The sequence below is a fragment of the Dasypus novemcinctus genome, chromosome 12, assembly GCF_030445035.2.
Source record: "Dasypus novemcinctus isolate mDasNov1 chromosome 12, mDasNov1.1.hap2, whole genome shotgun sequence".
NCBI classification, from domain to species: Eukaryota; Metazoa; Chordata; class Mammalia; order Cingulata; family Dasypodidae; genus Dasypus; species Dasypus novemcinctus.
This window is the reverse complement of record NC_080684.1, coordinates 92,912,883-92,929,222: the sequence shown is the minus strand read 5'-3', so window position 1 is coordinate 92,929,222 and position 16,340 is coordinate 92,912,883. Positions and strand designations below refer to the sequence as shown.

Genomic DNA, 16,340 nt, shown 5'->3' with positions numbered 1-16,340 from the left:
ATAAGGCCCTAAAGAGTCCAACTCAAGGTACCATAAAAGGTACTTCCTTACCGAAATCTGTTGCCACATGTTGAAGCAAGATGGCGGGCAATGTCTGCAAGGGTTCAGCCTTCCTCTTTCCTCTTAAGGTTCCATGGGCCTACCTCCTTCCAATCTCAGCTATAGGCAGGAGGGCTCATTTCTTTCCAGGCCCAGCTTCTCTTTTCTTTCCAAAAAGTCAGCTGTAAACTCTCAGGCAAATGGCTCATGTGTCTTCCTAGGGCTGCAGGATCAAAGCTGACAAGTTCTCTCATCTTCCATGTCTATGGAGCTCTCTCTATTCTCTGTGTGTCTTCTCCTATGTCCTCCTGGAGTTAGTGTCCATTTATATAGGCCATAAGGGGGCGGGGACTCAACCCTGGGCCATGCCCCACTGACATGGTCAAATCAAAGCCCTAATCTTAATTTAATCAAGTAAATGTAAAAGCCTTTGAATTTAATACAGTCAAAGAGTATCACACCCAGAGGAACAGACAAGTTCACAAATGCAATCTGTATCTCTTTTTGGAATTCATAAATAATGTAAAACTTCTACAGTGACTATGACATTCTTTATCTTTCTCTCTGCATCCTAACTCTATGAGCTTTCCCAATCCACATGGCAGAAAACATGGTCCCCATTAGCACCGAGATATCTGAATTACCTACACAGCAACCTAGAAAGAAATCGTAAGCCTCACAGTTCCAGTTTCAAATTCTTAGTGAAAGATATCTAATTCCTCTACCCTAAGCTACCTACCTACCCCAGCAACTGTGAACAGGGGAAGAGTATATTGGTACACAGATATGGTGCTTCTATTGTAAGCTTTTGGGTGGAGTGAGGGGTGGGGCTAATATTCCAAACAGGGAATATTGAGAAATGGCCCATTGCCAGAGATATTTAATCATATAGTTGTGATGCCATACCACTGCATGGCATAAAGTGAAAGAAACATCATTCAGTATCTTGCAGTCATGGAGCAGGGGTTGTTTCTTCCTCCTTTGAGGAGACAGAAATCAGTGGTGGTTCAAAGCATAGACCCTGAATCACAAACACATTTATGTTTCAATCCCACGTTTGCCTTTTATGAATCATATACCTTGGATTCTTTACTGTACCTCTCTGTACTTCAGTGTTCTCATTTTTCAAAAAGGGAGATAATATTACCAACTTCCTGCATTTGAGATAAGGTTTAAGTGTATATTTGGCACATGTAAGTGCACAATAAAATAATAGCAGTTATCATCATTAGTATTTGATAAACCCCTTTTTGATTTGCTTTCTCCTGCAGGCTGAATTCTCAGAGTTGAACCTAGCTGCCTATGTTACTGGAGGCTGTATGGTGGACATGCAAGCCATGAGAAATGGAACCAAGGTTGTGAGGTAAGAAGGACTGAGGTACAGAAAATCATCATTTGAGAGGTGTGGAGGGACTACCTCGCAGAGCCAACCCGTCTCTCTGCTGCCTGCAATCTAACTCCTCCACCACAGGGACGCCTTTACCACACAGAATATCTACTCCCCAAAAGTTCCAGGTATTGTTGTGATAGGAATGACAAATGGCACAGATAATAGGGGGATGCAATGGTGGTGTCCTAGAATGAACCCTGGGCTTGGAGAAAAAAGACTTAGTTTCCATGTCTGGCTTTGTAGCTCTATTTTAGCATATTATTAGTCTTTCTTGCTCTTCAGCAACAGTGAAATGTACATAAACTTATATATATATGTAGGATCACTTGGTCTCTAAAGTGCTGTACAAATGTAAGTTTAGTAGAATGAACTAAATTCTGTGTTCTCTTTCTACCAATATGGCAAACTAAATGTTCAGAGAAATTGCTCGCAGTATATCAAACCTAAAAATACTGTATATAGTATTTTTTTTTAAATCTGTTTGTCATATATGATGAGATGGAGGGGAAGTAAGGGAATTGCTCAGAAGCCATAAATGACAAGGAAAGTATAAATCTACAGGAGAGATAAATATGTATATAAATCCATTGCCATCCTAGTTAAATGCTCAGAGAGCAAGACAGACTAGGTGGTATAAAAGTTTACATAGGGAAAAGATAGGATTCAGATTGGGGAAATTGAAAAAAACAGGAAAATCATGGAGGAAAGGTGGCATTTATTAAAGTGTTGTCAGAGTAGAATGTGGATATTCTGAGGTTGGGGATGGGGAATTAGAATGCAGTCTAAGAGGAATAAACAGGCTTTGCAAAATGAAATCAGGCAAAAATATATGTGTTTGGAAAATTATGATAATTCAACTAAAAAGGCCATCATTTATCGAGTGCCTACTGTGTGTCAAGAAAGCCAATAGAAGGAGATCCAAGATGGTGGAGTAGGGAACAGCCAGCTGCACTCTTCCTGTAGAGACTGTGGGAAGAATATAGGGATAAGTGGAACCAAGTGATTGACTCCTAACACAAAACCAAACAAAAATAAAACACTAGACTAGATTAGAAACAGAAACTAACCAACTGAATAAGCCCATAAAGATAAACAGATGCCTAGACATCAGCAAAAAATTACAAGCCATACTAAGAAACAGAAAGTCATGGCCCAGTCTAATGAACAAACTAAAAAGCAGGAAGAGACACACAATGTAGAACTACTAACCAAGGATATTCAAACAAATATTCTTAGTGAACTCAATGAAATGAAAGTAGACATAAGGGCCATCAAAAAGACACTGAGGGAACATACAGAAGAAATTGTAAACATACACAAAAAATAACAGATCTTATGGTGATAAAAGGCAAAAATGCAGTAAATTAAAAATACACTAGAAGCATATTAATAGCAGATTTGAAAAGACAGAGTAAAGATTAGTGACATCAAAGATGGGACACCCCAAATCACACAGATAGTAGATCAAATACACCCCAAAACTGAGAAAAAATCAGCAAGGATTCAGAGAATTGAACAGCAACACAAATGTACAAATATACACATTATGGGCATCCCAGTGGGAAAAGAGGAGGGAAAGGGGACAGTAGGAGTATTTGGGGAAATAAATGGTCCCCAAATTTCCCAACTCTTCTGAGGGACATGGATATACATGTTCAGGAAGCACAGCATAATCCAAGTACAATAAATCTTAGCAGACCTACTCTGAGACACATACTTATCATATTGTCAAAACTCAAGACAAACACAGAATCCTGAAAGCAGCAAGAGAAAAGAGATCCATCACATATAAGGGAAGCCTGATAAAAATCAAATGCTGATTTCTTATCTGAAACCATGAAGGTGAGAAGGTACTGGTATGACATGGCTTAGGTGCTGAAAGAAGAAAACTGCTAGCCAAGAATTCTGTATCCAGCATAACTGTCATTCAAAAATAGAGGAAGAGTTCAAAATATTCACAGATAAACAGAAATTAAGAGAATTTGTCAACCAGAGTCCTGCATAAATCTTTATGCACCTAACCAGGGAGCTGCAAAATACTTGAGGCAAATAATGGCAAAACTAAGGTGATAAATAGATGTCTCCACATAGTGGGGGACTTCAGTACACCATTATCACCATTAGACAGAACATCTTGACAGATGGTCAATAAAGAAACAGAGACCTTGAGTAATATGTTAGAGTAACTAGTGGACTTATACAGAATATAATACCAAATAGCAGGACATACATTCTTCTTGAGTCCTCATGGATCATTCTCCAGGAGAGACCACATGCTAGGTCATAGAAGTCTCAATGAACTAAGAAAGACTGAAATTTTAGAAATTACTCTCCCTGACCACAGCAATGAAGCTGGAAATAAATAAAGGATGGAGAACCAGAATGGGTACAAATATGTGGATGTTAAATAGCACAATCAAACAATCACTTGGTCAAGAAGGGAATTGCCAGAGAAATCAATAACTACCTCACAGCAAATTAAAATGAGAACACAACATATCAAAATGTATGGAATGCAGCTAAATCAGTGCTGAGAAGGAAATTTATAGCACTAAATGCCTACATTAAAAAGAAGAAAGAGCTAAAATCAAAGACCTAACTGCATACCTGGAGGAACTAGAAAAAGAACAACTAACTAATCCCAAAGCAAGTAGAAAGAAGGAAACAATGCGGATTAAGCAGAATTAAATGAAAATCAGAATAAAAAACATTATAAAGAATTAACAAAACCAAAATCTGGTTCTTTGAGAAGATTAATAAAATTGGCAAACCCTTATCTTGACAATCAAAGAAAAAAAGAGAGAAGATGCAAATAAATAAAATCAGAAATAAGAGAAGGGATATCACCCCTAACCCCACAGAAATAAGGAGTGTCGTAAGAGGATACATCGAAAAAGTACATGCCAACAAGATAGACAATTTAGATGAAATGGACAAATTTCTAGAAACACACAAGCAATCTACAGTAATGAAAGAAGAAATAGAAGAACTCAACAGACCAATCACAAGTAGTGTGATTAAATTAATCATCAAAACCTCCCAATAAGAAAAGCCCAGGAGCAGATGGCTTTACAGGTGAATTCCACCTATCATTCCAGAAAGAACTAACACCAGGCCTGCTCAAACTCTTCCAAAAATTTGAAGAGAAGGGAACATTACCTAACTCATTCTATGATGCCAACATCACCCTAATACCAAAGCCACATAAAAAACACTACAAGAAACAAAAACTACAGACCAATCTCTTTAATGAACTTAGATGCAAAAATCCTCAACAAAATACTTGCTAATAGGATCCAACAACACATCAACTGAATTATACACCATGATCAGGTGAGTTTTACCCCAGGTATGCAAGGATGGTTCAACATAAGAAAATCAATTAATGTAATATACTGCATTAACAGATCAAAAGAAAAAAATCATCTTTATTGATGCAGAAAAGGCATTCAATAAAATACCAGCAAACTTTCTTGATAAAAACCCTTTAAAAGATAGAATGAGAAGAAAACTTCCTCAACATTATAAAGGGCACATATGAAAAACCCATGCTACCATCATATTCAATGGCAAAAGGCTACAGGCTGTCCCTCTAAGATCGGGAACAAGACTAAAATGCCCACTGTTACCACTCTTATTTAACACTGTATTAGAAGTACTTGCTTGAGCACTTAGGAAAGAAAAAGAAAAAAAAAAGCATCTAAAGTGGAAAGGAAGAAGTAAAATTTTCACTATTTGCAGATGACATGATCCTATATAACCCGTGTCCCAAAAAATCTACAACAAAGCTTCTAGAGCTGAGAAACAAGGTCAGTAAAGTGGCAGGATATAAGATCAACATGCAAAAATCAGTAGCATTTTTGTACACTAATAACGAGCAATCTGAGGAGGAAATGAAAAAATTCCATTTACAATAGCAACTAAAATAATCAGACATCTAGGAATAAACTTAACTAAGGATGTAAAGGACATATACACAGAAAACTATACAACATTGATAAAAGAAATCAAAGACCTAAATAAATGGAAGAATATTCCATATTCATTGATTGGAAGACTAAATATCATTAAGATGTCTTTCCTACCCAAATTGACTTACAGCTTCAAAGGAATCCCACTAAAAATTCCAACAGCATTTTTTTTGCTGAACTGGAAATGCCAATTATCAAGTTTATTTGAAAGAGTAAGGGTCCCCAAATAGGCAAAAACATCTTGAAAAAAAAAAATGAAATTGGAGGAATCATACTACCTGACTTAAAAGCATACTACAAAGCTACAGTGGTCAAAACTTCATGGTGTTGGCACAAGGGTGGATATACTGACCAATGGAACCAAAGTGAGAGTTCAGATATAGACCTGCCACATATATGGCCAACTGATATTTGACAAGGCCACCAAGCCCACTCAACTGGGACAGAATAGTTTCTTCAACAAATGGTGCTTAGAGAACTAGATATCCATATCCAAAAGAATGAAAGGGGATTACCATCTCACTCCCTATACAAAAAATAACTCAAGATGTATCAAAGACCTAAATATAAGAGCCAAGATCATAAAGCTCCTAGAAGATAATGTAGGGAATCATCTATGAAATCTTGTAGCAGGAAATCGTTTCATAAACTTGACACCCAAAGTACCAGCAATGAGAGAAAAAAATAAATAAATGAGACCGCCTCAAATTAAAAACTTTTGTATTTCAAAGGAGTTTGTCAAGAGAGCAAAAAGGCAGCCTACTCAATGGGAGAAAATTTTGGGGAACCATCTATCTGATAAGGGCCTAGTATCCAGCATATATAAAGAAATCTTACATCTCAAAAAATAAAGTCAAACAGCCCATTTAGAAATGGGCAAGAGAATTGAATAGACACTTTTCAAAAAGGAAATGCAAATGGCTAAAAAGCACATGAAAAGATGCTCAATACCAGCAGCAAATCAAATGTGATATCATCTTATACCTATTAGATTAGATGCTATTAAAAAAAAAAAACAGAAAACTGCAAGTGTTGGAGAAGATATGGAGGAATAGGAACACTCATCTACTGCTGGTGGTTATGTAGAATGGTGTAGCCTGTGAAGGATGGTTTGGCAGTTCCTCAGGAAGCTAAATATAGAATGTCATTCAATCCAGCAATCCCACTACCAGGAATATACCCAGAAGATTTGAAGCAGGGATGCGAACAGATACATGCACACCAATGTTCATTGCAGCATTGTTACAATTGCCAAAAGTTGGAAGTCACCCAAGTGTCCATCAATGGATGAATGGATTTAAAAATGTAGTATATACATGCAATGGAATACTACTCAACTGTAAGAAGAAATCAAGTATTAACACATGGGACAACATGGATGAATCTTGAAGACTTTATGTTGTGTAAAGTAAGCCAGTCATTAAAGGACATATATTGCATGATCTCACTGATAATGAGCCAAGGATATTGAGCAGACTCATTGTGGTAGAGTGGAAAACACATTACCAGGAGATAGAAAGGGAGTAGAGAATGGTGAGCAGACGCTCAATCTGGGCAGAATCTATAAGGTGGTAGGGGTGGTTTGGCAGTGGACAGGGTGACGGTGGTGCACTTAAGTGAGTGATGTCAACTATGCTGGAGTGTGTGATCAGGGTTGGGGGGCGCTGAGTTGGGCTATCCATAGAACTAGGGGAAGGGCTGGAGGAAAAAACAGGTGAACTCTGGAAAGGTTGAGGACTGTGGTTGAGAATAAAATTATTGGAGTTTTCTTTTGGCTGCTCTGGCAGGGGATGGTCACTAGTGCAGGGTGTCAGTGGTGGGGAGATGTGTGGAGAAGGGTGTACCTAGGGCATGTGTATTAGTCAGCCAAAGGGGTGCTCATGCAAAATACCAGAAATTGGTTGGTTTTTATAAAGGGTATTTTTTTGGGTAGGAGCTTACAGATACCAGGTCATAAAGCATAAGTTACTTCCCTCATTGAAGTCTATTGGCAGCAAGATGGCTGCCGATGTCTACGACGGTTCAGGCTTCCTGGGTTCCTACATTCCTGAGGCTTGCTTTACTCTGGCTTCAAGGTTCCTTCCTTCCTGGGGCTGACTTCTCTTTCCTCTGCATGCTGACTTCCCAGGGCTCCAATTTAAGTCTTCAGCATCTAACTCCAAGATGAAAACTCCAACATTAAAAGCCCTCAACTCTGTTCTTAGCCATGCCTTTTATCTGTGAGTGTCCACCCACCAAGAGGTGGGGACTCAATGCCCTAATCATAACTTAGTCATGCCCAGGTACAGATCAGATAACAATATTTCTTTTTGGAATTCATCAATTATATCAACCTGCTACACTCCACCCTCTAAATTCCAAAAAGTCATTACAATGTTCAAAAAAGCCTTAAATCAGTTACAGTGCAAGTACTAAATCTTATCATAATCAATTTAAAGAAATACAGTTTATCTTGGGGCAAAGTCCTGTCTGCTATAGACCTCTGAAACTTAGAAAACAATTTGTCTGCTTCCAAAACAAATGGAAAGACATAGGATAAACATTTTTATTACAATGAGGAGAAATTGGGAGGTAAACATGAGTCATGTGTCCTCTATAGTTCACTAAGCCTGCAGGGCATCCTTCATTTGTTTTCAGTCTGAGAGTCATTCTTAAGATGATGGTTTCTTTTCCTTGGTGCCTTATGAGAACCCACCCTTTCCACATGCTTGCCCAATGGCCATTTTCTTGGTTCCACCCTCATCAAGCATCTGGGTGTTGACCAAGCTCCAGACCTCTCCCTCCAAGAGTGTTGGGGTGATTGCCACACCTTACCCAATCTTTGGGCTTAGAATCTTAACCCCCTAGTATAGTGAAGTGAAGACAACATTCCCCCTAACCTTTGGCAAACAGGCTCAACCCTCTCAGAGCAATGAGTTGACCACCTGGCCTTCCCTAACCTTTGGGGGATAGATCTACCACTCTCAGACCTGTGGGGTATTGACCTTAACTGCCCTAATTCTGGGGGAATGTGCTCCACTCTCTCTGCACCCTGGGGCAGCAAAACTCTCCCAGAACATCGGATGGGAACATCTACCCTCTTCAATTGCTGGGGCAAACTCACCCTCTCTGTACACATGGGAGGGTTCCTCTCTTGGCCCAAGGTGATGTCCTAATTCCAGATATTGGCTTCCATGGTTTTCCTCTTATAGCTGTTTCTCCTTCAATCTCTCCTTTCCATGTCTTTTTTATTCCAGGCTGACAGTGGTTTTGTTCATCCAGCTCTCTCAATGGTTTAGCATGCAGGGAGCAGGAGTCCAAGCCATCAGACAGTAAGACTTGCCACAAGTCTTTCCTACATAACTGCATCTATCCTCCTGATTTACAAGTTCCATGTCTAGTTAAGTCCTCCAGTGGGGCACTTTCATCAGGGAGCCTGATTTCCAGAGGTGTGGAATTTTCAGAATCAGTTTCTGTTTTCTTTGTGTCCAACAATTCAGTCTCAGCTTATTTCACTCATCTAGCATTTTGCTATAAGCTGCAAGCAGAAGCCAAGCCGCGTTCTCCAGGTTTACTTTGGAAATTTCTTCAGCTAAATGCTCAGGCTCACCATTTTCAAATTCTGCCTTCCATAAAATACCAGCAGTTAATCTTGCTAAGTTCTCTGCAACTTTAAAACACAGATTGCCTTTCCTCCAGTTTCCAATAATAGTTTCATCATTTACTTCTAAGGCATCATAAAAAGTCTCTTCAGCATCTGTATTGCTATCAACAGTCTCTTCAAAGCATTCTAGGCCTTTTCCATGAAGCATCTAACAATTCCTCCAAAAAATACCCCTTACCCATTTATAAAACTGTTCCAGCATTTCGGTAATTGCAAAAGCACTTCCACACTCCTTGGTACCAAATTCTGTTTTAGTCAGCCAAAGGGGTGCTCATGCAAAATACCAGAAATTGGTTGGTTTTTATAAAGGGTATTTATTTGGGTAGGAGCTTACAGATACCAGGCCATAAAGCATAAGTTACAGACTTCAACTCCTACACTCTGATTTATTGGACTTACTCCACTCAGCTAACATGGAGTTGAAGAATGTCAACCACCACACCATGGAGCCTAGAGTGCCTACAACTGAAAGCAGGAGGATTGCATCCAGTATCCATGTGGAATCTAAGCCCCCTCTTGACATAGATGTGCAATGGACACAACCAATCCAAGGTCCACAGAGAAAATGTGGCATTGATGTGGGAAGGGTGGCCATGGTGGCTGCTGGGTGCGGGGAATGGGAGGAAGAGATGGGGAGGTGTTTTTGGGACTTGGAGTTGTCCTGGGTGGTGCTTCATGGACAATTACGGGACATTGTAGATCCCCCCAGGGCCCACTGGATGGAACGTGGGAGAGTGTGGGCTATGATGTGGACCTTTGACTATGGGGTGCAGCGATGCCCAGAGATGTACTTACCAGGTGCAATGGATGTGTCATGATGATGGGAGAGAGTGTTGCTGTGAGGGGAGTGGGGAGTGGGGGCGGTGGGGTTGAATGGGACTTCATATTTTTTGAATGTAATATTTTTTAAAAAATGAATTTAAAAAATAAATTTAAAAAAAAGAACAATAAAACAATATTAAAAAAAAAAAAAAGGCATAAGTTACTTCCCTCACCAAAGTCTATTTGGAGCAAGATGGCTGCCGACATCTGCAAGGGTTCAGGCTTCCTGGGTTCCTACATTCCTGGGGCTTGCTTTACTCTGGCTTCAAGGTTCCTTCCTTCCTGGGGCTGGCTTTTCTTTCCTCTGCATGCTGACTTCCCAGGGCTCCAGTTTAAGTCTTCAGCATCAAACTCCAAGATGAAAACTCCAACATTAAAAGCCCTCAACTCTGTTCTTAGCCATGCCTTTTATCTGTGAGTCTCCACCCACCAGGAGGTGGGGACTCAACACCCTAATCATAACTCAATCATGCCCAGGTACAGATCAGATTACAAGCATAATCCAATATTTCTTTATGGAATTCATCAATTATATCAAACTGCTACAGCATGCCTCTGTGGAATATGAATGTGTTCATGTGGTCCTAGGGTATTATCTCAGTGGGGGGAGATCCACACAATAACCACCGTGAATGATACTGCAATGGTGAATACAGGCCATTAATATTTTGTCAAAACTTATAAAATTGTATGGCGCAAAGTGAAAACCATAATGTAAACTATAGACCATGGTTAGTGGCAATACTTCAATATTTGTTTATCAATTGTAACAAATGTATCACACTACTGAAAGATGTTATTAATGGGTAAGAGGGGGAGGGGATAAGTATATGAGAATCCCCTATATTTTCTATGTAACTTTTCTGTAATCTAAAACTTATTTAAAAATAAAATTTTAAAAAATTAAATAAGTTTTTTAAAAAAATAAAAATTTTTAAAAAGAAAGGCATTAGATGACGTCTGAATTTCAGTAAAGGTGGGCTAGTATTTGGACCAACCTTCCACTGAAAATAACTTAAAACCTGATTTTTTAAAAAGATTTATTTATTTTTATTTATTTCTCTCCCCTTCCCCCTCCCCATCCCGATTGTCTGTTCTCTTGTGTCTATTTGCTGCGTCTTCTTCTTTGTCTGCTTCTGTTGTTGTCAGTGGCAAGGGAATCTGTGTTTCTTTTTTTGTTGAGTCATCTTTTTGTGTCAGCTCTCTGTGTGGGCGGTGCTATTCTTAGGCAGGCTGCACTTTCTTTCATACTGAGCGGCTCTCCTTCCGGGGCACACTCCTTGCGCTTGGGGCTCCCCTACGTGCCTGCGTGGCACGGCACTCCTTGTGCGCATCAGCACTGCACATGGGCCAGCTCCACATGGGTCAAGGAGGCCCGGGGTTTGAACCGCGGACCTCCCATGTGGTAGACAGACGCCCTAACCACTGGGGCAAGTCCACTTCCCAAAATCTGAATTTTAAAAATAACAACATAAAAGCCTTCAAAGAGCTGACAAGACTGAAAAGAATGATGAGGATGAAAATGATGGTAAAATGGAAACACAGTGAAACAAATGAGTACAAAAGCCACACTTGTCTTGAGTATTTGCTAAGCCCAGCACATTTGAAATTGGTTTTTACAGCCAGGAAAAGTAATAAAGACAGAAATAAACTTCCATAATTCTTCAAATAAGATTTATGTACAATGATTAGCATATATTCCAAGATAACCAGACACCTTAGTATCTTCTACACCATGTATTAGAAGAGACAGGATTAAGAGACAACAGAAACAAACCCTCAAAGAAATTAGATATTGTATTTGTCACATTCTCATAAAAAAAAACACTATTCTATATCATATTTGAAAATATCTGCAAAGAATAGGAAACTATTAAAGAAAGACATAACCAGGTTTTAAAAAAAACAAATAGACCAGACTTTAAATTATATTACCAAGCTACAGTGGTAAACACAGTATGCCACTGGCATAAAGATAGTCCGATAAATCAATGGAACCAAATTGATGGTTCAGATACAGACCCTCACATCTATGGTCAAGTGATTTTTGACAAGCCTGTCAAACCCATCCAGATGGGACACAACAGTCTACTCAAGAAATGGGGCTGGAAGAACTGGATATCCATATCCAAAGGAAAGAAAGAAGACCCCTATCTCACACCTTATACAAAAATTAATGCAAAATATACAAAGACCTAAATATAAAAGCTAGAACCACAAAGCTCTTAGAAGAAAATGTAGGAAAACATTTTCAAGACCTTGTGGTAGATAAAGGATTCTTAAACCTTACACCAACACCATAAGTAATGAAAGAAAACATGGATAAATGGGACCTTCTCAAACTTAAACACTTTTGTGATTCAAAGGACTTTGTCAAGAAGGTGTAAAGACAGCCCGTTCAATGGGAAAAAATATTTGGGAACCATATATCTGATAAGGGTTTGATTTCCAATCTATATAAAGAGATCATACAACTCAACAATAAAAGAGCAAGCAATCCAATAATTTAAAAATGGGGAAAAGACTTAAAGAGACATTTCTCCAAAGAGGAAATACAAATGGCCAAAAAGCACATGAAAAAATGTTCAATTTCACTAGCTATTAGGGAAATGCAAATCAGAACGACAAAGAGATATCATCTCATACGACATAGAATGGCCATTATTTAAAAAAAAAACAGAAAACAGTAAATGCTGGAGAGGATGTGGAGAAATAGGAACACTCCTTCACTATTGATGGGATTGTATAATGGTGCAGCCTTTGTGGAAGACAGTTTGGTGTTTCCTTGGGAAGCTAAAAATAAAACTGCCATATGATCTAGCAATTCCTCTACTAAAAATATATCCAGAAGAACTGAAAAATGACACACACAGACATTTGTACACCAATGTTCACCAGCATTATTCACAACTGCCAAAAGATGGAAACAAACAAAATGTCCATCAACCAATGACTGGATAAACAAAATGTGGTATATACATATAATAGAATACTATGCTGCATTAAGAAGAAATGAAATTGGGACACATATGATAACATGGATGACTCTTGAAGACATTATGCTAAGTGAAATAAGCCAGACACAAAAGGCCAAATATTGCATGATCTCATTAAGATGAACTAAATAAAACGAATAAATGCGTGGCATTAAAACCTCAAGTATAGGTTATTAGGAGATAAGAGGAGGGCTGTGAAGGTGTACCAATGCTTAATGTTTGTAGAAGTTTTAATTAACTTGAATGTATAGAGTGTGGAAATGAGTAGAGTTGATGGTAACATATTACAGTGAGTAGCAGCTGATTTATAAATGGGATTTCGTGGCTGAAAACGGTAGTCTAGAGATGTAAATGTCAATTGAAAGAAAGCTAGAGAATAATCTAGGCACTGAGTAACACAGTTAACCCAGAGTTGGATGAGAATTGTGGCTAATAGTACAAATGCAAGAATGTCCTTCTGTGAACTAGAACAGATATATGTCACTATTGCAGGGTGGTGGGAATGTGGAGAAGCATGGGAAAAATACAATAATGTAACCTACGGACTATAGTTAGCAGCATTACTGTAATATTATTGCATCAATGCCAAGATGTACTGTGTTAATAATAGGGGGCTATGGAAAAAATATGCCAAATGTATGCTATGGACCATGGATAGTGGTGATAGTCTGATGATATTATCTCATCATTTGTAAAAACTTTTCCACCACTGTGGGTGGTGATGAAGGGATGTTGTGTGGGAATTCTACACATGTGCATGATTGTATTGTTAGTTTACAACTTCTGTAATAAAAATACGTTTTTTAAAAAGAAGATGCAAATTATAAAGTTTATGGTGCCTGAAAAATAATTTTTATTTTTAATATAATACTTAGCAGAGAAACAAACATATTTAGATGAAAGATTATTCAAAAAAACCTGTATTTCACATCGCCTTTGAGTATAAACTGAAAAAAAAATTTCTAAACAATCATTTAGAAGTATGATATTCTGTTTGTATTTTTCAAATAATTACTCTAGAAAATTTGAATTCAGTTAAATTATGAAAGTTTTAAAAGCTTTTTATTTTAAATGGAAACTGCAATAACCAAACTTATCAAGTGTGGTATGTTTAACAGCATAATAGACAATCTAAAATGTGCTAATGAACTGAAAGATGGTGCTAAAGAAATTATACCAAATGGAATACAGAGGGAAAAAGATTGAAAATGCAAAAAGATTATATGATCCAGTGAGAAGTTCTGGCATTCATTTTATCAGTGTGAAAAAGAAAGGGGAGAGAAGGGAGCTGAGGCCATATTTGAAGAAATGATGGCTGAGAATCTTTCAGAAATTTTGAACCAAACCACCAAATGGACACCAAACCACCAAACCCAGGAGCTCAGCAAATCTTAAGCAGTACAAATAAAAAGAGTTCCATACTAATGCACAATGGTGCACCTGCAGAAACTTAAAGGAAAACATCTTAAAAGTTGCCAGAGAAAAATGGCAGATTACTTTTATTGGAGCAACAGTTAGTCTGACAGTTGGGTTCTGTGGAATAGTGTCTTCAGTGTGCTGAAAGAAAATATTTGCCAACTTAGAGTCCTTTCTTAGGGGAACATCTTTTACGAGTGAAAGCAAAATAAAAAACATTGACTAAGAGAAGACCCTCTCTCTAAAAGAAATTTTAAAGTATGTGCTTTAGGGAAGTGGATTTGGCTCAACTGATAGAGCATCCGCCTACCACATAGGAGGTCCAGAGTTCGAACCCAGGTCCTCCTGACCTATGTGGTGAGCTGGCCCATGTGCAGTGCTGATGCGCGCAAGGAGCATCATGCCACACAGGGGTGGCCCCCGCATAGAGGAGCCCCACGCGCAAGGAGTCCACCCCTCAAGGAGAGCCGTCCTGTGTGAAAAAAAGCGCAGCGTGCCCTGCAGTGGTGCTGCACACATGGAGAGCTGACACAGCAAGATGAAGCAACAAAAAGAGACACAGATTCCCAGTACCACTTACAAGAATGCAAGCAGACAAAGGACACACAGCGAATGGACACAGAGAGCAGACAACAGGTTGAGGGTGGGGGTGAATAAATTAATTAATTTAATTTAATTTAAAAAATAAAGTATGTGCTTTAAGTAAAAAAAGAAAGTGGTCCTAGAAAATGATCCAAGAACACATGAAGAGTAAAGAAAGTAGTACATGTCAATAAATATTTTCAGCAAACAACCATAGTAATGTCTTATGGATCTTTTTAATGATGAAGGATTAAAATGCACGACAATAATTTTGTAGGGGGTCAAGATAAGTAGAGCTAAGATGTTCAGAGACCCTTGAATTGTCAGGAAGGAAAGTAATTGTATTAATTAATAAAAGGCTTTGCAAAGTTAAGAGTGTGCAAGATGATTTCTAGGATAATTACTTAAAAATAGAAACTGAATATAGTATTACTAGAGACTGAAAAAAAATAATAAAATATTTTGAGTCCATCGAAAAGAAGGCATGAAAGAAGAGAAAAAACAACATAGTACTGGTGTTATAAATAACACAAAGTAAGAGGGGAAATTTAAATTCAAATATATCAACTGGGTTGATATTAATTCTGAATTGCATGTACAGCAGTATTGTTAATATTTTTTAAATGTCCATACAAGTTGGTAAATAGCCACTGCCCTGAGCTCCTGATTCCTCTCGGCCACTCTCTCCCCTCGCTGCCCATGTGTCCTCCAGTTATCCACACCTCTGCACCCCAACCTTTATCCTTGTGTATCCCCTGGTCAGAGGACGCCCATACTATATATGTACTGCTGGAACTCCAGAGAGCAAATGCCTGGTTCCTTCCTTTCCCTTCAAGGCTGTGAATTCCTGTGCTGCCCTTGGAGTCGCCCCCTCATGGTGACTGGTCAGAACTGCAACCTCCCAAGAGTACCCTTCAAGTTGCTACTGTTTTTAGTGTCACCAATATACTGTAAATGTAAATGGACTAAATGCTTTAATTAAAAATCAAAGTTGTCAGGCTAGATTTTAAAAATTCAGCTATATATTATTCAAAACGGTCACCTAAAACATAAGAATATGGAAATTTGAAAGCTAAAGGATGGAAAAATTATACTGTATTACTAGTAGGCAAAAGAAAGCCAATGTAACTGTATTAATATCAGAAAAATAACACCTGATGATGAAAAACATTACTAGAGAAAGGGAAAATCACTTAATTTTATCATGAAGAGATAACTTTAAATTTATAAAAATTCTTCAGAATATATACTCCCCAAATTGACAAAACTACAAGGAAAAATAAACAAGTCCACCCTCAAAATGGTAGATTTTGAGAATGATGCTAGATATATACATTCATTGACTTATGGAAACCCCATTTTGCACATAAGATGTTAAAAAAAAAAAAACTAAAATGCTTTTATTTAGAAATTTGTGTATGCCCATATATGGTAGTATTTGTGCATATGTCCTACTTACCTATTTGGGAAAGGACTGGGTC

General features: G+C 38.2%; 1 protein-coding gene across 3 annotated transcripts in view; it reads left to right on the top strand.

Annotated features, from left to right (window-relative positions):
- The window catches only part of SYN3 (synapsin III), a 540,064-nt gene that overhangs the window by 117,354 nt on the left and 406,370 nt on the right, over nucleotides 1-16,340 (top strand). For all 3 annotated transcript variants that reach the window (XM_058308679.1, XM_058308680.1, XM_058308681.1), the window contains one exon: nucleotides 1,311-1,402. In XM_058308679.1, the coding sequence (XP_058164662.1) occupies nucleotides 1,311-1,402 (92 nt within the window). The remainder of the gene's footprint in view (nucleotides 1-1,310; nucleotides 1,403-16,340) is intronic.